This window comes from Pinus tabuliformis, chromosome 5_2 (genome assembly GCF_031772625.1).
Source record: "Pinus tabuliformis cultivar Carrire ecotype Pingquan chromosome 5_2, CPIR1, whole genome shotgun sequence".
In the NCBI taxonomy this organism is placed as follows: domain Eukaryota; kingdom Viridiplantae; phylum Streptophyta; class Pinopsida; order Pinales; family Pinaceae; genus Pinus; species Pinus tabuliformis.
Genome location: NC_142306.1, coordinates 805595897 through 805621498, shown reverse-complemented (window position 1 = coordinate 805621498; position 25602 = coordinate 805595897). Strand labels below are relative to the sequence as shown.

The following is a 25602-nucleotide window of genomic DNA, read 5'->3' as shown; positions in this document are numbered from 1 at the left end:
AAATTTGAAGGGAATACTAGTGAATATCCAGGCGACCATATAACCAATTTCCACGTATGGTGTTTTTCGAACTCCCTGATAGATGATTCAATCAGGTTGAGATTATTTCAGTGCACCCTAACTAGGAATGCGGCTAAATGGTACATTGAACTCCCAGGGGGCACCTTTGCTTCATTTGGTGACTTGGCTACCATATTTTTAAGCCATTTTCAGTTGCCTAGTTGTTATGATGCTAGAACTGAGCTCTTAGCTAATTTCCAACAAGACCAAGGAACCCACATTTCTAATCATATCCAAGAATGGAGGAGAAGGAAGAGGCTCATTAAAAACAATATTCTACAAGAATTCCTTCTTGAATGGTTCCTCAAATCTTTGCAGCTTGAAATTCCTAAGGATGTATCGCTCTCTAGTGTATTCACTGAAGAACAGGATATTTTTAGAGCCCAACAGCTAGAACTTATATATTCTCAATTTGGGGTTCTTCATAATTTTTTTCCTGATGCTCCTAGATCTAAGGTTGACCTAGCCAACACAAAGCGAGGTCCCCGTGCCATCGGCTAGTTGGGTCGATTGATCATAGCACAACTAACCTACTAAATCAATTGCAACAATTGTCTTTACAAACTGCTTCTTCTATGTAGGCATCACCATCAATGCCTATGCCTTCTCAACCTTCATTTATAAATGTCGTTCAAACTTCTAACCCCAAAGGAAACCAAAAATCCAATGGGAAGAAGAAAGGACATGGTAGGAAAAAAAATTAGGATGGGAAGGGTAATGGAAATAACCCTGACAATGATGTTGGGGAGGGGGGGGGGGTAAAAAAGAGTCTAAGAATAAAGTAAAGTTTCCATGCAAGTTATGCAATGGTGACCATTTGACTCATCTTTGCCCAAAGATTTAAGATGCTCAACGATTGTTGGTTCAACAAGGGTCTTCTAGCTCCCAGGCTGTGATAACCAACCCTTTTCCCCAAGGGAAACAATTGTTTTTTGGTGTGAATGTTAGTACCGGTACCCCCGCTGGGGGAAACCAGGAGGGGGAAAATACATCAAATGTTTATATGATGAGTTCACATATTGACGTTTCTACATGGTCACTTGATTATGGTGAATTGGAATCGTCTAAGGCTAAGAATACTCCTCATGTTTCAGAGCCAATCCATATCGAGAGGCCCGTAGTTGAGTCTATACCTCGGATGTCGAAAGGCTCCACAAAATGTTTGACAATTAACCCCAATGCTAATGCAGCTCCAGACTACTCTATTGTAGAAGATGCGGCTTAGAGTCCTTGTGCCAAGTCGACGTTAGAGGTACTCCAGTCATGTTTGTTACACAAAAATATCGTCACCATGATTATTTGCAGTCAGTATGGGTCTATCATCACTTATACTGTCCTCCTAAGCAAGTCTCAGACCTCAGCTCTTCAAATCAAGCTTTGGAAATGAGAGAAAGACATTAAAAATCAATATAACTCTGGTTTCGCACTTTCTCTCATGGTCACCTGTGGTCCCGCACCTTCTGTGTACAAAAACTGCGGACCTGCCCGCTCTGTCCCTAACGGTGTAGGTGCAGACCCCTGTGAAAGTCAAAAGGAGCAAGTTTTATCTTAAAAAACTCAGTTTGGGTTAATTCTAGAGGTTTCTAGAAGGAATTTTGACGTGGATTGTTCGCTCTGAGGTGGTTCATGCATCCCAAAAGAGAAGGAGCTAATCCCTTGATGAGAGGAGCTATCCCTTTGAAGGAGGGCTTTATCCCTTTGAAGGAGGACCTAGTAACCTCCCTCCATTGCACTATAAATACAGGCATTGGGCTGGTTGCTAGAGAGGTTAGAAGCTGAACATTTTTGAGGGTAAATACTGGTGAAATCAAGACTTCCTAGTTGAGCTTAAGAGGAGAGATCACACATATTTTTGGCTTCATTGGGGAGTAAGTGAAACTTGTCAAAGTAGAGGAGACTTCTTGCTGGACCCTGGGAGGAGCTTGTACAACGTCAAGGCAAAGGTTGTAAAGTTCTTCTTCTTTTGAATTAATACAATCAAACTCATTTTTATCAACGAGTATCTCATGTTATTTGTTTCATGGACTCCTTGACTTTCATGTTAAATATGTTTTATGCAATTGGCTTTTCAGGTGCTATTTAATTTGTTTGCCTTGTTTGTGTTTGCAGATTCGTGAAAAAGAGCTCATTTGGATCGAAGGAGCGAGGGCATCCACAAGCTTGCGTTGGACCCAAGGTAGGCCCTAAAAACACTTGTTTGCTATTGTTTATCAAAGCATATTTAGAGAAAGATAGTGTTTGGTTGGTTTGCTTGTCATCAGGTCTTCTTTAGATTCTAGGAAGGTCTATCTTGTCCGCAAGATCGACTTATTCCATGTGACAAAATGGCGACTCCACTGGAGACTTGATTGTTTCCTTGTTTTTACTTTGACCTGAGAAACTCTATTTTTGTTTCTGTTTTTGGCTTGTTCTGTGTAAAATTGGGTAGAGTTTGTAGATCCAGGGCTATTTTTCGTTTTTCATAGCTTTGGGAGAGGACCGCACCCTAGCCGTTTGACACAGTGCGTACTTACCCGCAGCTTGGATTTTAGCACAGAGCGGGACCGCACCTGTGCCAACTGTGGGCCTGCGGACCCTGTCAAAATTTTGAAAACCCTAAGATTTCCTCTGTTAGTCAGCTTAGTTTGTGTTTAGAAATTGTTATCCACTGCCCAGACCTGCATATAACTTGTCAGAAGCTTTCCTTGGATTGATTTCGTTACTGTTAGGGTTTTAGGTGAAATTCCTAGGAGTTTTGCTTGTTGGGTTTGTTTTTTCATTATGGTTGTGTAGTGGCTCCGAGCTTAGAAGCTGTAGGGACTTCAGATCACCTTAGTGTCTACCAGCCTTCTTATGAGTCCGACCATTGATGAAATCTCCCCTTGTTTGAGGAATCCACTTTGAGTTTTCTCTTTACAAAACTTCGAAAAGCTTGTGTTTAAGAGTTTGGATTTTCATTTTCAAAAAGAAAACGAAATTGGTTGTTCTTGACTGATTTGTGATTCTGCATAAATTAGTCCTTAGCTTGCATCTAGCTGAGTAAAACATCCTTAAAAAAGACTTTTAGTAGGCTTTGACTTCAAATATGTTTTTATAGTTTGTAGATCTCAAAGTTAGTCATTTGCATTAGTTTTGAGTGTGTTATTAAAAAATATAAAAATCTCTTTTGGAAAAAAGGTTTGTTTTTGTAGTGATTGAGTGCTTTGAAACAAAAAGGGAAATTTTTGTGAAATAACTAGTTGTCTCGTTTTTTGAGTGCTTTGGAAAAGAAAAGCTCTTCTTTTAATTTGTTTAATTGAGAAATATTTGTGTTTACAAACTATTTTCATTCTCAAACTCTTTCTTAGTTTAGAAGTTCATCGAAGAGGAAAAGATTGTTTGAATAATCTTAGGTACATTTTTTAGTGATTTTGAGTCGAGTCTTCATACCACGAGTTTCATCTCCGCACCTTTGGACTTAAACAAAAACCACTAAAATTAACGCTTAAAGTAAAATTCACCTAGTAACATTTTTATTTCTAGGGCTTTGATACACCAACTTAGCTTAGGCTAGTGTCTTGGAGTAGGAGAGTAATTAACTCTCCAAGATAGTAAAAACAAACAAGTCGCTGTATCTTGTGGTAGGGAAGAAATCCAATTGTTGCATTTATGCTCTGGGAAAGCTCCTCTTAAAGGAGAAGCACGAGATCGTGTCCGAACCAGTGTGGGAATCAATCCTTCCTCATTGGGAACGACGCCAGATATTCACGTATTAAAAACGTTAAACCTCGGATTAACCATTGTCGAGGAGCCTGGGGTCACTTGTTGGTAAACCTTGGATTATGTCAAGGAGCCTTCAAGGGGATTGAGCTTGCTACTCTGCCCTTGCGTGCGTATCGGATCATAGACTGTTCCCCCAGGTGTATTTGTCTCAGTTGGTAACCTTAGTGGCCATATTCTTTAAGACTCTTCCTGAGGTGATAGTGGCGGGAAGATCCCACTGTACCTGGAGCAGACGTCAGCTAGACTCACTTGGATTTTCTGGGGGGTTCACTTCACTCGAGACGGTTAAGTGGAGGAACTTGTGCCAGTCTATTCATTAAGCAGGTTGCTGGGGTAACTTTTCCAACCGCCATTTCTGTACTGAACTTTGCGATGTTGGATTTCATCACCAACTAGTGTTTTCAGTCTGGAAAGTTACTGTTTGTGTGTGTTTGATCTCCTAGATTCTTTAGGCGTGTGATTCAAATTTGTTTGGTTCTTTAGATACTTTAGGTGCTTTTCATTGAGATTTTACTTTGTTTGCGTGTGAAGTAGTTAAAAGTCTTTAACTGTGGCTGAATTACCGAGACAGTCCCGTAGACTTCGGGGCCAGTCTCCTGAGTTTGTAAATGTGGCTGAGTTACTGAGGAAGTCTCGTAGACTTCAGGGCCAACCTCCTGAGGAAGTAGCGAGCCAACTTGAAGGCTTGAAAGTCCTCGTAACTCCTAGAGACAGTAGAGTTGGGTCACCTGAAGAAGGAGAATCTTCTTTGATAGTACATCCTGATTTTCAACCGTTAGTAGCAGATTATAATCCACAGTCAGTGTCTGTCTCCGAAATCGCTGGTAGCTTTTCATCTACTAGTGATATAGGTGAAGAACCCGAAATATCTGAGCCTGAAAGTGAATTTGCTGCTACTCCGACATCGGGGTTTGTTTCTCCAACTTCTAGTGGTCCTGGTTCACCTAGGGTAGAAAGAGTAATCACCCAAGATCTTCCTTCTGGACTTATTGCTATTGAAGAACTTGCTCCGGAAGAAGAAGTAGGCATCCCTATCCCTGAAAATCAACCTTTTATTGAGCTAAGGGAGTGTGAATCAATTTTTTACAGTCCACCTAGAAGTAGTTCTTGGTATCTTTCTTTGACTAATTTTTTAGAAAACTCAGGGTTAAGTTTTTCACCACCTCGTGCTCCTTATCAGCCAACACCTAGAGGTTTTTATACTCCCGTCAATATGGCAGGACAGTCATCCATGTTTACTCAATCGCTCGAATATTTTTTGTACGACGGTCCTTCTATTCCCTCCGGGTATCAGTCACTTTCTGGTACTTTTTCGGGAGCATCTCCTCAACCCATTGAGCAAGGGTTATTAACTGGAAACAATGGTACTAAGCCGTTGAGCGTAGAAGACATTCTTATGATGTCAGGTTCTATTCCCAATCCTCAACCTCAAGGTGGCCAGTTACCGCCTGGGGGGCAGCCTCAATTAACGCGTGGGGGGCAACCTCAAGGTACACACTTTGCATCTGGGGGGCAACCTCAAGGACAATACATACTTGTGGGATAGTACGTTCCTCAAGGTCAACCCCAGACTCAATATGTACCCCAAGGTCAACCCCAGTATCAATTTATACCTCAAGGTCAACCCGAGTATCAATATCTGCCTCAAGGGTATCAACCCCAAGGTCAATACTCGAACCAAGGTTTCCAACCACCCCAAGGTCAAATGTATGTTCAAGGAACGGGAAATGTACCTTTCAATATCAATCCTACCCTAAACCCAGTTATGGTCCTTAGTATTCTCAACCTATTATGGGTCAGTACCCCGGGATGAATATAGTGTGGGATCCATCGCAAACTCAACAAGTGTTGTAGCCAAGTCTACAGTTGTCATCTCAAACTGGACAACCCTTAGTTTCTAGTACATCCCAGCAACCAGTCCAGTCTAACATTCAAACTTCTGTACCTTCGGTAGTTTCTCAGCCTGGGCCTAGTACACCTCGTACTTCGCCTCAAACGACTGCTACAACTGCCGCAACATCTGTTCAATCTACCCCACCTACTTCTGGAGTATCAACAGCTCCGGTTTCTACTGTTCCTATATCTACTCCTTAGACATCTTTACCACCGTTTGGATCTACGGTTCAAACTTCAGTTCAGATGCCTGTAGGACAACCTGGTTTAAGTACGGTTGTCACAAGTCAACCACAATTCACTTATCAACCGTACCAGGGACAGTACCAATTCGGACCTGCTGTGCAACAGCCAGTTTATCAGTATCAACCGTACCCTGGGTACACTTATCAACAACCTCAACAAACCCAGTACGGTCCGGTTAATCCTGGTTTTCCAGGAGGATACAATATCCCGAACGCCATTCCTATTCCTAGTTATCCTGGATATCCTCCTCCTGGGGCTGGTCTCATGACCCAGAGTTTTAGGGATCCTAATCGACAGTTACCGTTTATCGAAACTTTGGACTTACATGAGTTGTCGCGCCTAACAAACGATCCCATTAATTATCTTCCATTTTGGCCGCCAATGCCGAATAAGTTGCCCAGTGACATTCCCAAGTTTGAAGGTAAATCAAGAGAGGACCCGTCGAACCATGTGATGACTTATCACCTATGGTGTGCGTCTAACTCCATTACAGATGATTCAACCCGTTTTAGACTTTTCCAGCGCACTCTAATTGGTCTCGCGGCCAAGTGGTACATTGAGTTACCGCGAGGCACTTTTTATAATTTTAGTCAGTTAGCCACCTCGTTTTTAACTCATTTTCAGTTGCAAGTCCGATATGAAAATGGCACGGAATTGTTAACTTCGCTAAAACAATCGACATCCAATTATATTTCAGATCATATTCATGAGTGGAGACGTCGAAGACGTTTAGTGAAGGTATTTATTCCGGATCAGATCTTGGCTGAGTGGTTTGTAAAATCTTTGTTGCCAAAGATCACTGAAGATGTTGCTAAAGCCGGAGTTGTTACTGAGGAGCAAGTCATTGCTCAAGCACAGTACCTTGACTTGGTCTATACTCAGTCGGGTACATTACACGAAAAAATCCCCGATCTTCCCAAGCAAAATCAAATCACTGCAGCTCCTCCGGGATCTCATGCCGCCGATGGTATGATTGGCACGATTAACACTAAAAGTAAGAAGAAGTCTTCCAAGAATTCTTCCCCTATCATAACCTTGCCTGATTCCCCAACTGGAGATTCTTCTGTAGATATTTCCACCGATATTCACGTTGTAGAGCCATCTATAGCCAAATCAAAATCCGGTGGGAAGAAGAAAGGAAAGAAGAAGAATAAAACAGACAAAAGTTCAAAGGAGAAACCTGAAAAGGCGGAATCCAATGATGAAAAGCGCAAACCTCGTTATCCTTGTCTCATTTGTGACGATGAACATTTTACAAGACACTGCCCTCATCGTGGAGAGGTTGCGAAGATTGTCAAGGGTCCCCAAACTCCTGCTGTTTTGAAGGATCCCTTTCCTGCTCAAGACAGTAAGATGATAGGTTCATCCTTGAATGCCAATGAAGAACCTATACTGATGATGTCCCATGTTAGGATTGCGACTCGATCGCAAGATTATGGTAGTAAAAGTCCTGTTGATGGTAAAGAAGCAGAATCTTCTCACTCTAATCCATCAACCTTAGCTCCCGGTTCCAATCCACTACAGATTGAGAAACCTAATCCAGACTTGGTAATCAAACCGCCCGCCAAGGGTATACTTCGAAAGTCAGCTTTCAATCCACATGCGAGAGCGGCTCAGAATTATAACATCGTTGAGGATTTAGCTGTTTCACCCTCAGCAATGTCGGCTTTGGAAGTGCTGCAATCATGCCCAGCACAACGTAAATTACTTTTGTCGGCTATAGGAGCTGTTGATGTTCAGGACCCAAACCTAATAATTTTCGATCTAGAAAATAGTACACCGCGTTTGCCTCATCAGATGGCTTTCCAGATTCCAGTGATAGTAAAAAATAGGCCTATTCATCGGACTGTAATTGATGAGGGAGCCTCAATGTGTATTATGTCGATACAGTGTTGGAGATCGCTTGGTTCTCCTCCGCTAAATCAATCCCCGACGATTCTAAAGGCCTTTGATGGCCGTGGGTTTCATCCTTTTGGAATTCTACAGGATTTGCCTATAGGGGTTGAAGGAAAAACCGTTAGTCTAGATGTGGAGGTGGTTGATGCCCCTCTAGATTACAACCTTCTCTTGGGTTGAAGTTGGTCTTAGGCTATGACAGCGGTCGTTTCATCGGTCTTCCGAGTAATAAAGTTTCCACACAATGGAAAGATCGTAACAATAGACCAGCTGGCTTACTTTTCATCCGACCCAGCCTCTTCGGAGATTATTCAGCATGTCGGTAAAACGACTATCCCATATAAGGATGTTGGGGTAGGACTAGTTAAAGATGCCGGTTTACTGGGAACTTTTCCTTTTCCTCCGATCAACGCATCGTCTTCATTTTCAACCATTCATATGATTACATCAGACACCATTATTTGTGATGATCCTTGGATTGTCCCTTCTGAATCTGAGATAGACTCGTTTGGTAATACCATGCCTTTGAGTCCATATCAAATTGCCTATGAAGCCGTGCAGTCATTTGCCGACCCATTTTCAACCGAAAATGACTTAATGAATGTGGTTTGTGAGGAATCACTTTTCACATCAACCTCAGATTTAATTACGTTTTCTGAACTTGTTCACTCTGACGAGCAAATTCGTGAAATCCTATGTGTAGATGATTTACCATGGGAAGATCTCCATCACAGATCTTTGTTTTTACCTGAGGATGATCGTTTTGAAAATGATTTTTCATCAATTTTTACAACTGAATATGTCAAGGAACCTTAGAATCTAATGAAACATCCCGATTCAGAGTTAAATTTGGGAAACATCTCTCGAACTGTTCCTATTGACATTTCGGTTAAGCCCGGAATTGTTGAGAACATTCATATAGGTGCCTCGTGTACAAATGAAGAAATTCAATTATATAAGGCCCTATTTCAAGAATTCCGCGACGTGTTTGCCTGGTCCTACGAGGAAATTCCAGGAATTGATCCCGCGATTGTTGTTCATGAGATCAAGACTTACCCGGACGCTAAACCCGTCCGGCAACGTTTGCGTCAGATTCGCCCACGAAAAGCTACTGCAATTAAAGTAGAAGTTGAAAAATTATTGAAAGCAGGTTTCATTTATCCGATCCCGTTAACGGATTGGGTATCGAATATTGTTCCGGTTAACAAAAAGCAGCGAACAATAAGAATATGCATCGACTATATGGATATTAATCGAGCCTGTCCAAAGGACAATTACCCAACTCCCTATATCGATCAAATCATTGATGATTGTGCCGACAACGAAATATTTTCCTTTATGGACGGTTTTTCCGGATACAATCAAATCAACATTCTACCTGCCGATCAACCAAAAACGACTTTCAATTGTCCATGGGGGACATTTGCTTATTGCAAATTACCTTTTGGGCTTAAGAATGCCGGAGCAACTTTTCAAAGGGCGATGTCTTACGCGTTTCATGACATCAAACACATTGTGCAGCCGTATCTCGATGACTTGCCTGCTCATTCCTTACATCGAGTTGATCACCTCGTCCATTTACAAGAAATTTTTATGAGGTGTAGGAATTATCGGATCCGGTTGAACCCACACAAATGTGTCTTTTGTATAGAAACAGGTCGATTACTGGGATTTGTAGTTTCCAAAGCCGGCATTCGCGTTGATCCCTTGAAGGTCGAAGCTATCATCAAATTGCCTCCTCCTTCGAGTCTTCGCCAACTCCAAAGTTTGCAGGGGAAAGCAAACTTTTTACGACTATTCATTCCTAACTACGTCAAGGTTACAAAGGGTTTTACCCAGTTGTTGAAACAAAATACTCCATTCTATTGGGATGAGATAGCTCATAAATCTTTTGATGCACTCAAACACGCGTTGACCCATGCACCATTGTTGCATCCTCCCAACTACAACCAGGATTACTTCTTGTATCTCACCGCCTCTCATTCTACCATTGGAATGGTCTTAGTTCAGGAAGATGAATCGAGAATGGAACATGTGATATATTACCTTAGTCGAACTTTAAATCCAACTGAGCTAAAATACTCACATGTGGAGAAATTGGCATTGGTAGCTGTTCAAGCTGTCCAATGTTTTCGTCACTACATTTTACTACGTAAAACTACAGTAATTTTAGATTGCAACCCTATGATCTACATTTTGACCAAGCAATTACTAGGGGGAAAGTACTCTAAATGGATCGTTATCCTACAAGAGTTCGACTTGGAATTTGAGAAATCTAAGTCTAAGAAATCTTTAGTTTTTGCGGAATTAATGTGTGACTTCCCGCGTGCTGACACGGAAACTATGGCGGAGGAGCCCATTGCGGAAGAATCCTTGTTTCTAATCAGCACTTTAGATCCGTGGTATGGGGATATCATCGTTTATCTCCAGACCCAATCCTTTTGGCCAGAAATTTCAAGGTCAGAATGTCGGAAAATTCGATTCCAGTCCCAACAATTTAGGATTATTGGAGATACTCTTTATCGCCGTGGGGCAGACTCTGTTTTTCGACGTTGCTTAACTCACGAGGAAGCTGAAAGGGTTCTAAATGACTGTCACTCTGGAGCGTGTGGCGGTCATATGTCTGGGTTTGCCACAACCCAAAAGATATTGCGCGCTGGCTACTTCTAGCCGTCTTTATTTAAATATTGTATTACGGCGGTTTGAAAATGCCACAACCGCCAAATTTTTGATCGTAAGATGCGCGCTCCACCTGCTCCTCTCCACCATATAATTGTTGTTGGTCCTTTTGCTAAATGGGGTATCGATTTTATTACATGTAACCCTCACTCGACCGGGGGGCATGTGTATATCATCCTTGCGGTAGATTATTTTACTAAGTGGGCTGAGGCGATGCCTACATTCGAGGCAGACGGCAAGACAACTGCAATTTTCGTGTTCAATCATATAATTGCTAGGTTTGGTGTCCCGCAAGCGATAATCACTGATCATGGGCGTCATTTTCGAAACGTTATGATGACCGAACTTACAGGCCAGCTTGGTTTACGTCACGATAGTTCAACCCCTTATTATCCACAAGTGAATGGTCTGGTTGAATCCATCAACAAAGTTTTAGTTATCATGATCCGACGAATCATTGGGATTCATCAGTCGAATTGGCACAACATGCTATTTTCAGCGCTTTGGGCATACCGAACTTCAGTAAAAACATCAACAGGGTTCACTCCTTTCCAACTAGTCTATGGTTTGGAAGCTGTGTTACCCATTGAATGCGAAATCCCGTCACTGCAAATGGCCATTGAGTTACTTCCAGCCACTTCCGAAGAGGAAAAGCGTTTGTTATACTTGGCTCAATTAGATGAGAATCGATGTGATGCTGTATTGGCGATCGAGACTCACGCAAAACGAATGAAAGCTTAGTATGATCGAAATGTGACCCCTCGAAATTTTTTGGAAGGAGATCTAGTCTTAGTTTAGGATCAAGCTAATGATAAATTAAGCGCTGGAAAATTCGTTCCTATGTGGCATGGTCCCTATATTGTCAAGCGAAAGCTAGCCAAAGGGGCTTATGAATTGGTAGACTTTGACGGGGACTCTTTGGGTAAACCTAGAAATGGCCTTTACTTGAAGAGGTATTATGCTTAAAAGAATCGGTATGGAGATTTTTAGTTAGGATAGTTTTTCTTTCTAGCTGGTGTGTTTTAGTTTAAATAGTGTGCTTAGCTTAGAGAGTGTTTTTCGTCATTATTCCTGCTTATCTTGGTTTTACTCTTGATATTGCAGATGTCGGTGCCTCTCCAAACATACATTGGTTTCGCTGATGGTGCTTGTCGTAATACACGGAACATCTCTTCCGCAGCTTGGGTTATCTATTCGCCCTCTGATGAGTTAGTATCTATGCATGGGGTAAGCCTCGATCAAACAACGAAAAACATTGCTTAGTATAGTGCAGTGATTGAGTTATTATCTGAATCTATTTCATTTGGGATTCATAGTTTGATAGTGAGGTTAGATTCTGAACTCATTGTATTACAGCTTAATAGAGTGTATGCCATTAGAAATCCAGTGTTATTAAGATTATTTTTGAGAGTGCGTCTCTTGGAACGTGAATTTGATTACATTGAATATCAGCATATTCCAAGATCTTTAAATACATTAGCAGATGCAATTGCTTCTCGAATGTTAAACAGACATTTGCAATAATCATACATGTAAATTTAAAACCATTCCATAACATGATTTACAAGATAAGCCGGTAATAGTGATCTATATATATATATATAGGAGCGTGTCAAAAAATACATCGTCCTCGATCATAGGTTGAAAAACACCTTATGATCGGAAAAAATGATAAGTACAAAAAATAAAAAATGTCACATGTACCCACAATAGGCGATCATCCTATCACTGGTGGTGATCTCTATAAGAAACCATTGCACGGGTCACCTTGCAAAGGAACCTCCTAAAAGGTCCCGGGACTCCAATCACATAGCCCTGAAGTCGACGAGGAATGTCGTCTATAGTGGTCTCAGGAATATCTCCTGTCACGCGCTCGAGATGACCCTCCAACTCGGCCAAAACCTCTGCTGATTCATCCTGATGGGCTCGTGCGGGTGCAACTGGTTGCCTCCTCTCGTAAGGCCGGAGAGCGGCTGGTCGCTGTGGACCCACATCTGCATTTGAAATTTTTACTATCAGTTTTGAGACGATGAAAAAATAACAAAAAATTAAAATAGAAAAATGTTGAAAATGATTTTACCTGACTCATCCCACTGCTCTCCTGGTGGAAGAACCATGTCTGGGTCACCACGAAAATCTATCCCAGCGTAAGGGAAGTCTTGAATAGAAAAGACCTGGTTTTCCAGCCATTGGAAATACTCAGGTTTGAACCGAGCAACCTTTGTCCTCTCGTCCGGGTGACGGGCCATGACTGCGACCCATCGCATTAGTTTGGGCTCTCGAGGAAGCCCAGCTCCAACAGTAAGGTACTGTGGGATCAGCATAGGAACCCTCTCCAGGCAAAAACTCACGACCAAAGCCCCATAACCAAAGGTCTTTAGTCATCCGTTCTTGGCCCTGGTCAGTTGGTCGTTCACATTGGCCAACACAGCATCGCACCAGTTGAAGATGGTGCCTCGGAAGCAATCAACTGCCATACACATCTGGGATCCGGTGGCAATATGTAATGCGGCAGCTCCACAAAGTCTGGTGACAGTGAATGCAATCACCATGAGCTCAGGATGGGATATGGTCTTTATGTCTATCCCTTTGTCTCTAGCCTGGCTGTTGCAGTACTCTAGCCGGAGGCTATCGACAGACTGGCCACCTGGCCTAGTCCCGTGCAGAGTCAAGTCTTCGTCTCTCTTAGGAAAACCAGTCAAGAAATATATGTCCGCTAGCTCGATTTCGAGCTGGTGGCCACCGATGAAAAAGCACTGGTCCTGTATGCTCCATCTGTCAACTAGCCACTGTAAGAAATCCACTTGAGCCCTCATGCCAGGAATGGCCCAGAATTTGTACAATCCGCACGCCCTCAAAGCATCAAGTGAAGGCTGATGATTCCATGCGGCAGCATCCACGTCCTCATGCTCTCGTTCACGCCAATCTAGCATGATGTACTCTCTGCATCAAGTATAAAGACAAATTAAAAATATTTTGTGTGGTCCATTTTTGAGAATTTTTGGGTTAAAAACCCTTGCGGCGGGGACCGCACCCTCCAGGTTAGACACAGTGCGTGGGATCGCACTTTGTCTACACGGAAGGTGCGGACCCCGAGCTTTTTCCCAATGGAGAAAAAGTTGGGGTCCGCAGGCCCGCAATAGTAAACCTGCGGGCCCCCGTGCGCGGGTTTTGCGCCTAAAAACCCTCCCAAAAATGAAATAAATGACTAAACCAAAAAATTAAACAGTTAAAAATGAAGAGTGGGATGATGTGGATTACCTGGAGAAGACGTCGTTCGATTCCGACGGTTGGATTTTCCACAATCTTCACGGGAAGTTTTTTGAGCAAAAGCACTATTTTCTCACCCAAACTCAAACGGTAAAAACGAATTGACAAAGGCCCTTTTTATAAGTTTTTTGAGTAAATAAATTGCAAATTTGTTTATGTTTCACTTTGAAAAGGTATTTTGCGACATTTTTATCCATTTCGAACAGGTATGAGTAATGTTTGTGTTTTTGTGCAGAATAAAGGATTATTCAGGCGAAATCTATCATTTTCAATGAAAAAACATGTAGAGTCATCTTTAAGCTCTTTTCTGACTCCTAAAACATGAAAAGATTGCCGAGTGTTTCTTTTAAATTTGTTAAAATGGAATTAAAACACGGTCCACTTACAGCTCTTTTCCGACTGTAAAAACATGAAAAGATTGTCGGATTTTTGTCGTTTCAAATTCGATATCGGTCATAAAACGACGTGTCGTTGATCGCTTTTTTACTTTTTCGGGTCAAAGGCACTAATAACGAAAAGTACTCCTTGGTCGTAAAATATCAAGCGGTTCTCTCAGGTATTATTTTATACTTTTTCGGGCTTGGGAGACACAAATTTACGAAAAAGGTCAACCCTGGAGTCTTCTTAAGTTTTTCAGACTCTCTAAAATTGAAAAACACCGAGTTTCTCCTATACTGGACTCGTTAAAATTTCACAGTAAAGAACCTGTTCAATTATAAACAGGAACGAACCATTCCTTCTTAGGGTTCGAATTTAAACTGAGTTGGACTCATCTGAAGGATGAGCTTATAATCAAGCAAATGTTATCCTCCTCAAGCTTATCAAAAATAAAGAGGTACTTGCCAGAAATGGTGGGGGAAAAGAGAGAAAAGTGAGTCTGTTTGTCATACTTTGTAACCACTCTTGAACACGACACTTTCATTCACCTGGGTTGGGAAATCCTTTGCCTAACAGTTGATCAAACCACATTGAAAGTCTTCAGCCGGTTTCTGGGTATTAACTTTGGGTCAATTGTCACCAAGCCATCTGTCGTGTCGTTATGTGTTCAAGAGGTCACTTCCAATAAGCCATTCATTTGCAAAATATCTGTCATCCATCTTGACCATCCCTGAGTTAGTCCTTGCAACTAAATCTCTTCAACTTGATCTATGATTTCGTGTTGTGGGCTTGCCTACGACGGATCACTTTCTATCGACATCAGCTCATTATCTAGAAAGATGATCTAGGAATCGTCAGTACCTTGAAGTCTGCATGCCTCAATGGCAGGTTTCTCACCTTTGACGACAGTTTACATCATTGAATTTCGATCAAAGGATTTCGTGACATGTTCGACACCAACACATTTATTCGCATCTCATGGATTGTACTGGGTACTTTGAGAGCCATTGACATCACTGGTGGTTTCTCTCACACTTGTTAACAGTTTACATCATTGACTGGCAATCAAGTGGCTTTTACCATGTTCGACATCAACACATTTATTCGCATGGACAGAATCGTACTGTTTTGGGAAGTAGAAATGAAGACCATGGATCTAGTTTCTACAATCCAGGCTGCGAGGAATTTTGTATTCATTATATAATGGACTATTCATAAATAGATGGCTGCGTCCATACTGTGTCCACATGAGAGTTTACTTGTGATGTTTTACAAGATCATTCCTGTATCAGAGCAGTAGTTAGTTTTCTAGTCAGTTTTGATCTGAGTATGGGAATGCCTACCTTAGCGATGATATGATCTCATATATATATCTTGCATTGAATGTTTTTACAGGTTCCAACCGGGCTCTCCACAAGATGATCCTCGAAATGATAAAGTACTTCACTCTTCCTAAATGATAAGAAATCCTCATCTACTACAGACTTCGCACTTTAGGGGGCAATCTGTTACACAAAAATATCATCACCATGATTATTTGCAGTCAGTATGGGTCTATCATTACTTGTACTGTCCTCCTAAGAAAGTCTCAGACCTCAGCTCTTCAAATCAAGCTTTGGAAATGAGAGAAAGACATTAAAAATCAATATAACTCTGGTTCTGCACTTTCTCTCATGGTCACCTGCGGTCCTGCACCTTCTTTGTACAAAAACTACGGACCTGCCCGCTCTGTCCCTAACGGTGTAGGTGCGGACCCCTGTGAAAGTCAAAAGGCGCAAGTTTTATCTTAAAAAACTCAGTTTGGGTTAATTCTAGAGGTTTCTAGAAGGAATTTTGACGTGGATTGTTCGCTCTGAGGTGGTTCATGCATCCCAAAAGAGAAGGAGCTAATCCCTTGATGAGAGGAGCTATCCCTTTGAAGGAGGGCTTTATCCCTTTGAAGGAGGACCTAGTAACCTCCCTCCATTGCACTATAAATACAGGCATTGGGCTGGTTGCTAGAGAGGTTAGAAGCTGAACATTTTTGAGGGTAAATGCTGGTGAAATCAAGACTTCCTAGTTGAGCTTAAGAGGAGAGATCACACATCTTTTTGGCTTCATTGGGGAGTGAGTGAAACTTGTCAAAGTAGAGGAGACTTCTTGCTGGACCCTGGGAGGAGCTTGTACAGCGTCAAGGCAAAGGTTGTAAAGTTCTTCTTCTTTTGAATTAATACAATCAAACTCATTTTTCTCAACAAGTATCTCATGTTATTTGTTTCATGGACTCCTTGAATTTCATGTTAAATATGTTTTATGCAATTGGCTTTTCAGGTGCTATTTAATTTGTTTGCCTTGTTTGTGTTTGCAGATTCACGAAAAAGAGCTCATTTGGATCGAAGGAGTGAGGGAATCCACAAGCTTGCGTTGGAGCCAAGGTAGGCCCTAAAAACACTTGTTTACTATTGTTTATCAAAGCATATTTAGAGAAAGATAGTGTCTGGTTGGTTTGCTTGTCATTAGGTCTTCTTTAGATTCTAGGAAGGTCTATCTTGTCCGCAAGATCGACTTATTCCATGTGACAATTCCCAAGACAAATGAATGCATTACTCACTGCGATTGAAGAAGTTGATCCAAAAAATTCTTTTGTTCTTACATTCAACATGTCGAACATCAAGAAGGGACTCCCACATCATATCACTTTTCAAATCAAGTCTATATATTGGAAGACCAATATCTTTAGAACTGTAGTTGATGAGGGATATTCCACATGTGTAATGTTTACATCATGTTGGAAGGCTATTGGATCACCTCAGACTATTCCTTCACCTACTCTATTAACATCATTTGATGGTCATTCTCATAGACCACATGGTATTATTCCAGCTTTTTCCATCTGTGTTATGGGTAAGGTTGTAAATATTGAAGTATAAATATTTGATGCAAATTTGGATTACAATCTCCTTTTAGGTAGAAATTAGATGTACAAAATGGATGCTATTGTATCATCGTTATTCCGCATCCTATGTTTTCCTCATGAAAGGAGAATTGTAACGGTTGATCAGATGGATTATTCTCCGGGTGAGTCCAATGCATCTTATGAATCTACTATTCTGTTAGTGACAAATCCGGAAAAACCTATAGAGAATCTAGGAGTTGGAATGTACTCTACCTTAATGGGTACCTTTGATTTTCCTACTCTTATTGCTCGAATTAATGATATCTCATCCTCCTAGGCACCTTCTCAAAGAGATTTCTTTAGAACTCATTATTTTTCGGATCCTTGGCCCTTACCCTCTTCTACCACCACATTAGATGAGGGGCAAATGGGTGGAATGGAATTTCCTAGGTCTACAGTTGAAATTTCTTATCAGTCTATAGTTAACACTGCAGACTCCGATCCTACTCCTTTTTCACCAGAGGAGCTAGATGGGGATGTGGCTCCAGCCTGGACTCTAGATTCAACTTCTTCTATGGATTGCTTAGATACTATTTTTCCATCTGAGGAAGAAATTCTAGAAGCAATTATGTGTGTTAAGAGATCGTGGGATGATTTACATCATCTGTCATATTTCCTCCCTGATTTGCGAGAAGTAGAATAAAGCTTGTCCAGTTCTTCATCTACTAGTGATGTTCACACAGTTTTAAATCCTTTGGCTCCATCACAGTTTTTGGCTGAGGGTAACATGTCTGTCATTTCACAAACTATTCTAGTGAACATCTCTAGGAATCACAACATTATCGAAAATGTCTTTATTGGAGCTAATTGTTCCCCTAAAGAAATTCAAACATATACCAATATCTTTAAAAAGTTTTGAGACACATTCACTTGGTATTATGAGGAAATTCCTAGGATAGATCCATCTATATTATAGTATGATATCAAGACATATTAAAATGAAAAACCTATTCGCTAGAAGCTTCGACCGGTAAACCCTAGAAAAACAACAACTATCAAATATGAGGTTGAAAATATTCTTAAGGCGGGTTTCATATACCCCATTCCTTTAACTGAGTGGGTCTCAAATCTAGTCCCAGTAGAAAAGAAGCAAGGAATGATCTGTGTGTTGGGTGTGGGATCCCCCAAGGGAAGTTTTGGGGCTTAGAGCCTAGAATTTGGTCAAAGATTGTAATTCTGATGTAAAGACTCCGCATTTTCTGGGCGCGTAGTTTGTAAAAGAATCATAGGGTTGTCCACCCTTAATTTTTTTATTGTAATGTCATCTATAGAGATATACCCATGGTCCGTGGACCATGGGATTGTATAAATAGAGCGAGGCTCTAAGTAGTTAAGGGATCTAATCTAAGCATAGTCAAAGATGAAGAATTGAGTCATATCCGTGGAGTAAAGTCTAGTTTTGGGTCATAGAGTAGGAGAAGGCTCTGTAGCTGAGTGCGCAAAGGCCTATTAGTCCACAGTTGAGTGCGCGGACCCCTGCAGTTGGGTGCATAGGGTGAGTCGAGTTTGTAACAGTGGAAAGTATTAATAGAGAGAAGTTTCCTACCATTTCTATGTATTTATTTCTTGTCTTATGCATCTGTTACGTTGGATATAAATTGCAATTTTAATGCTTATATGATGCATGAATGTGTACAACTGTGTTCATTAAGTGAAAGAAAGTTAGAATAACTGTTTACACGAACATAAGTAAGATCTGTTAAGAAGATAGGTAAGATACATGGTCTAGTTTTGGGAAATAACATAGTTCGCTACCATAGTATAACCCCTGGTTAGGGCTGCGCGAAAGACGATTATAACAGATTGCGAAGGTATTGAAGGTTAGAATAGTGTGCGAAGAAATCTGCGCGAAGGTAGGCATAGTTGGACTAAACCGACATCTCAAACATCTCAAGGGTGTGGAAACTTGGTTCCAACATCCCCCCATACTGCTTTGGGTGAGACTTCAGTCTGTGCTCCATGGGCTGATGCCGAAAGGGCCAGTAGTGTAGGGATTTGCTTGGCTAAATAACTCCGAACTTGGGTCAAGCCCCCATAAGCCAACAAATGGTTTTGTTGCCGGGACCATAATTTGCATAGATATGTCTGATGTCATATCATTGGAATCCAACTAAGAAATAAATTGAAGGCTGGTCGGACAAAATAATTCACAAGTTCGCGGCACAGGAGAACAGAAACCTGGGACTATCAAAAGAAGAGTGGTTAGACTGCTACCTGTACATGGAGATCCACGAAGTTTTCTTCATGTCCTTCCCTACTAAGCTATACAAGTGGATCGTGAAGCTAGAAAATAGCCAAGGAAGGTGGAAGCTTGACATCCTATTGTGTGGACCCCAGAGTTAGTGTGAAGGTTGGAAGCATCAGAGTATAAGATCACACACAACATTGATCATTGGCTTGATTGTATTATAGGAGTATTCATTATTGAGTTCGCGATTGACACCTCAGTTAGCTACAGAGAGGCAGAGCGAAACTTTCTTAAAGGACCACGAGGTAAGTACGTAAAGTATTTGAATACTTGGATTAAAATGCTATTATGCAAAAAGAGAGTTATGCAGCCAGCTTGATTTTTGGGGCTACGTGAAGTGGAAAAGCTTACAGGAATGAAGAAAATAAGGGAGCAAAAAATAGCCCCTTGATTTCACCTCGCGAGGGGACGAGGAAGAGCTCGCGAAGGTCTCTACTCAAAGTGCTATCCATCTGATAAGGAAAAGAATCCCGCGAATACCCTCCACCCACGCCACTGCCAAATTCACTGCCATCACCTCCATCTTCACCCATACCACCTCCACCATCGTCGCGATTCAATATGGCAAGCATAGTGAAGTTGCATGTGTTAAAGGGTTTGGGAAATGAGGATCCGAACCAATTCTCGTTTGTTGTAAGGCATGTATGGGAAGCACAAGGAGTTGCATATGAAAATATAAGGAAAGAGACATTGGTTAGCGCCCTGTAGGACCGTGCGCTGACATGGTATATTAAGCACTCCAATGATAATACAAATGCGGGAGTCACGGATATCCAAACCGTGCTAAATAAAGAATTTAGCAGATTGAAACCTGAAGCACATTCAATCGTAGGATTTAAAGAAATCATGATGCGACCAAGAGAGACTCCTTGGGAGTTGGATCAAACGCTGAAATGTATGATTCGTGAAGCTAATATGAATCTTACGGATGGACAACATCGTGAGTGGTTTGTAGCTTTGCTACCGCCACATTTAAGGAGTGCGCTATCGCAGCAGAAGATAACAACTCACGCAGAGGCCCTGGAGATTGCTATGAGGTTACATGAGACCCTGATGTAGTATCCTAACTTAGGAGTTCATCCAATCCATGCGTAGCTGAAGAATTTGTGCCTTGAGATGCAGAGTCTGAAACAGGACAAGACAACTCGACTAGAAGTGCGCAAAGAGGTATGGTGCGTCAAATGCAAGGGTCAGGGTCATGACAAGGACCATTGCCTGGTTTTTACAAATTACCTTATAGGAGGAGGACTGATGCCTTTAAGGCTGGAAGCACAAACAAGACCCAACACGATGCTTGCTTTATGGTGCACAATTTGTCAAATAGCAGGAAAACATGCCACGGACAATTGTCACTTGTTACAGAAGTATACACAAAATTCACAACAGTTGTTTTGCAACTTTTGTAAGTCGGTGGGACATGATGAGCACACTTTTAGAAGTTACGAGTTGATGATGGATAGAACTCCCACCTATAGAGTTCAGACCAAAATGTGGCCCCTTGACCAAAATGCAGGAATGGTGTGAACAAGATTTTAGGGGCACGGATGAGGCTGAGTTGGAGGAGGACCTAAAAGAGGTCATAGACGGTTGATTTGTTACAATTGCAGAGGGCGGGGAAATTATGCCCGTGATTGTATGTATCCAACATGCCCGTCATGTTTGTATTGCACATTGTTTGATCCTAAAATAGAAGATTGTCCTATGTTGATAGCTAGGATATGCAACAAGGGATTGCTATCGCCTCCCTCGAATCAAAACCTGTAGATGATGAGGTCTGATCCGCGCGAGGAAGATTCGAATGTGAACATTATTCTTTGAAGTGGAACCACGACAAGAGATGACAAATGCAAACATCCATAAGATAGTACTTGGGTTCGCAAAACTTTGGTGAAAGAAGCAGAGTTTGATTTGGAGCGCACTCGGGAAACCTTCATGGGAGCTAAGAAGAGATTTGCTGATGCCTCCACTTCAAGAAGCAAAGATAGACCAGAGTCAAAGATGGACCCATCTATGCTCACAACATTTTGGGAAACATGTATGAAGTTACTGCGTGACAGTAAGGCTGTAAAAGGATTACAGGAGCTCATTAATAGATGCGCTAGGACCATGCCAGGAGAACTACACATAGTCCAGAAGATTGGAAAGCATAAGACAAGGACGGGACGAGAAATGAGGCTAACCGTGCAGATTAGAGAGTATGAGATGGATCAAGTCATTCTAGATTTAGGATTGGATGCAAATTTTTTTCCGAAACAGACATGGGAGTGAATGGGGAGAGATGAGCTACAATGGTCTCCAATTCAACTAAGGATGGCGAACCAACAAAAAATAATACCCATGGGGTGATTTCAGGGAATAACTATGGATATTGAGGGAGCGAGCATGCTGGAAGACTTTGAAGTGATAGAGATTTTTGATGATATAAATCCCTACCCCACGCTCTTAGGAATTGATTGGGCCACTGACATGAATGGGGTGATTAATCTGAAGAAGCGCAAGATTATTTTTGAGAAGAAATCACTACGCGTAATTATACCCCTAGACCCTGCTGAAGGATCGTGTTATACGGAGCCAGTGCGCAGCTATGAAAGTGATGATTATTTGGACTGCATCAACAAGATAAAAACACAAGAGCAAGGCTGGGTGAATCCCACCACAGATGGGCGGATTTCATGGGAGCGCAAGACCTCCTGTACTTTAGATTATGATGAGGAGATAAAGCGATGGCAGAATCGGTTACACGAAGTAACTACAATAAATTGTAATATGATGAAAAGGTCACTGCGTCGAATATCGACAAAAGTAAGAGATCGACCTACTTATGATGGTTTAAGTGCGGTAGATACCTTCTTGGATAAATTTGAAAGAGAAGTGCTAGAAAAGAAATGTTTCCAGACCTTGGACTGGGTAGTGCATGCTATGCCTGCGATATGGTGGGGTACACACAAAGGGAGCTTTGACGACTGACGTGAATGTAGGAGATTGACGCGCATACGATTTTGGAAGCCTAGGGTGAAACTGACAGACAAGTAAAATGGGTGCGATGATTCTCGCTTGCATCTGGCCAAGTGGGCATAGGAATATAGAAAACAACCTACATGGATGCACATGTACTCCACGCTGAAATGCATGGTCAATAAGCATGTGTTGGGGGCGAAAATGTGAAAATGGATCTTAATTTTGGGAAGACATTATGTAGGAAGAGCTATCGCGCAGAAGATTCTATGCACAGAGGCATTCAACAAGGTGTGAAACGCGCTGAACAAGGTGTGCAATGTGTTGAACAAGTTATGAAATGCACAACGAAGTGATTGGGACCTGCATGTACTTGCAGTATTATGGGCTTATAGGATGACATGCAAGAAACTGACGGGACAGACACCTTTTAGGCTTGTCTATGGAGTGGAAGCCGTAATGCCTATGGAATACATCGTGCCTAGTCTGCACATAGTAGCGCTCACAGGTATGACGGACCACGGATCCTTGGAAGAGAGGCTTGCACAGTTGGAGGAGCTCGAAGAAGAATGATTTTTGGTTGGCTTTCACCAGCATGTCCAAAAGCAATGTGAAAAGGCATGGCACGATTGACATATTAAGTTGCACACCTTTATGTTGAATGATTTGGTGCTATTATATGATAGTAAGTTTGACAAATTTACAATAAAGCTCATAATGCATTGGCTGGGAACATATGTTATTAAGGAGATCACAGATGGAGGCGCGGTGTAGTTGATAAAGTTAAATGGAGAACCTTTCCTAGGAAAAGTGAATGGTAGTCATTTGAAGCCATACACAGGTGGCCCGAACATCTGACTAACCGACGGAAGCACAATATTAGCACTCCAAGTAGCTGAAAGGAGGTGCAAGACTATAAACTACTCTGCCCAGGTGCTGTGCGATGTTAGGACTACGAGCAGTAGTGAAGTGTCACAGGGTCTATGACAACGTGAGGGTAGTTGCGCTGCCACACAAGTCAGATGGAAAGTGACCATTACAATCACTATTCATTAATAGATTCTTGGTTTGAGACCAAATGGAGTGGTCGACAAGCATTTAAGGCGAAATTTATGGGCTAGATTCTTGAAAATCTGCCGCCAATCGAGCATTAATGGACTGAATGTGGGGGGAACAGTCAAATTCAAATTCAAAAGATGCTATAAATTTCAAAGGGCTATCCAACAAAAAACACTTGGCAATTTGAGAATTGAGTTGTTGCGCATCCAGACATTCATGAACCCAAACTTGTTCAATCTTCTGAAGGCGAATTCGTTGCTTGAGCAATTACCTGAGACATTGAGAGAATTGTGGAATCACACTATGGAAGCAACTAAAGAAGCCATGGATATCGAAGTAATGACCGTAGAGGAGGCCGAATAGACCTTTATGGAAGTGGAAGCCCAAAAAATTGCCAGGATAGTCGCAGAAATCCCTAAATCACCACGCACGCCGAGACCCTAGAAAGACAAGCAAGCCATGGTACCAGTGCGCGTATCACCTAGAAATCCGCTGAGGACTAGGTTCACCATGGAAGAAAAGGGGAAGGCTATCAATTTGGAGGCTAATGAGGAATAAGAGTTCAAAGAAATATTGGTTAAGGAGGAGGATGTAGAGATGGAGGTCAAAACCTAGGGTGCGGACCGTCTCACCAGGCTGCCCGCATATGTTCCTCCGTAGAAGGGTAAAGCAAAGGTGCTTAAAGATATAGATGAGAGCAAGAGCTCTCTGCAGACTCCGCTATTCCTTGAAGACATTATTTTTGAAGGAGCGCGCTTGGGGCGAGTGCCCGTACTAAAATTTGAAGACTGGGACCTCGCAGACCACGAGAAGTTCCCACATTTGGCAACCGCACAGCTAATGCACTAGAAGAAAGACGTGCTAATTGGAATCATAGAGTTGGAGCCACGCAAATGGCTTAGAGGAGTTGAGAAAGCAAGGTTGCTAAACCTGCTTTGGGTGCCACATTATCATTGTGCCCCAGTCACCATTTTTATCATCAGGAAACTGCTCTACCTGGTACATGATGGGTGCTTGTGGCTGGAGGAGCCCATCGCCATCACAGACCATTTGATTCACAGAATTACCTGACTCCCTTGCACAGGGGAGGACCTAGAAAACATCTGTGAGGGGAATAGTGATGATTTGGCCCTCGCGGAGGCCATGAAAAAGAATTTTAAGCTGGAGAAGAAGAAGAGAGGGTAAGCCATTTCTAGTATCAACAACCTTGTAGTCAAAGTTGTGACACAGATATTGGCAGGAAAGGTTATGCGGAAGTGCCGTGTGGATGAGGTTCCTGTGCCAGTGGTTTCACTAGCAGCGTAGTGCGTAGAAGGGGTCCAGTTCAACTGGGCAAACTATTTATGCTGAGAGTTCCTTGAGAATTGCCGTGAGGCACAGGAGCAGGGAAAAACTTTTCACTATGCGTGGCTTCTGTTGTCAATAGTACTCGTGGCCTGGGAATTGCCCGAAGGTAGCCAGTTCTCGACGACAACACAAGACCTTCTAGAGGCAGTGAAATATGCTTCAATGTGGGCAACCAGGGATGCACAAAGGAGAAGGGACAAAAAAATATTCTGGATGTTCAAGGAGATGAACATCAAAATGTGGATTAATCACAAGCCGCAGTTATCACCCACGGTCTACAACAATATGCAGATCTTCACGGAGTTCAAGGCCAATTTCCACCATGTCTACATCAGGGCGCAGAAGGACCCTATAAAGATGTGGCATGAGTTACCCTATTTGGCAACCGATGATGTCATCTTCGTGGTCCTCGAGTCTTTGCCGCTGGAGTGGCGTGCCCCAGCTAGCTCCATGGTGGAAGCAGAGAAGTTCGCCACGCAGCAAAAGAATGAAGAGGTGAAACTGTGGATGGCACAGTTGGCAAAAAAACGTAGGAAGGAAGAAGCAACGACTAAGGCCTAGGTGGCACATGACACTGTGAAGTTGGCAGAAGAGAAGCAGAAGGCAATAGAAGAAGAGCACGAATAACAAAATTCGCCTTAGTCTGAGCTGGGGATTGATACAGAGAAAGGTGGTGCGGACCTGCAGACAGCATCCACCCAGCTAAAACGTCCATGCCCAAGAGAGAAGGTAGGGCCGTGAAAGAAGTCGAAGGCTTCAAAGACTTTGTTTGACCCAATCACCCTCACTGAGGGGGATCTACACGATATTGGTGAGATGGTGAGGGACGTCACTTTGAAGGCCCTCTAGCAGTTTGAGGAGCAACACCAGATGGTGTTGGGGGCTCTCCAGAAGC

The 25602-nt window shown here is 42.2% G+C and overlaps 1 protein-coding gene across 1 annotated transcript in view; it reads left to right on the top strand.

Moving 5' to 3' along the window:
• The window catches only part of LOC149161761 (uncharacterized), a 35514-nt gene extending 10246 nt beyond the window's left edge, over positions 1 to 25268 (top strand). The window contains exon 3 of the mRNA XM_089434991.1: positions 24787 to 25268. Within this exon, the coding sequence (XP_089291117.1) occupies positions 24787 to 25268 (482 nt within the window). The remainder of the gene's footprint in view (positions 1 to 24786) is intronic.
• Positions 25269 to 25602: the final 334 nt, after the last annotated feature.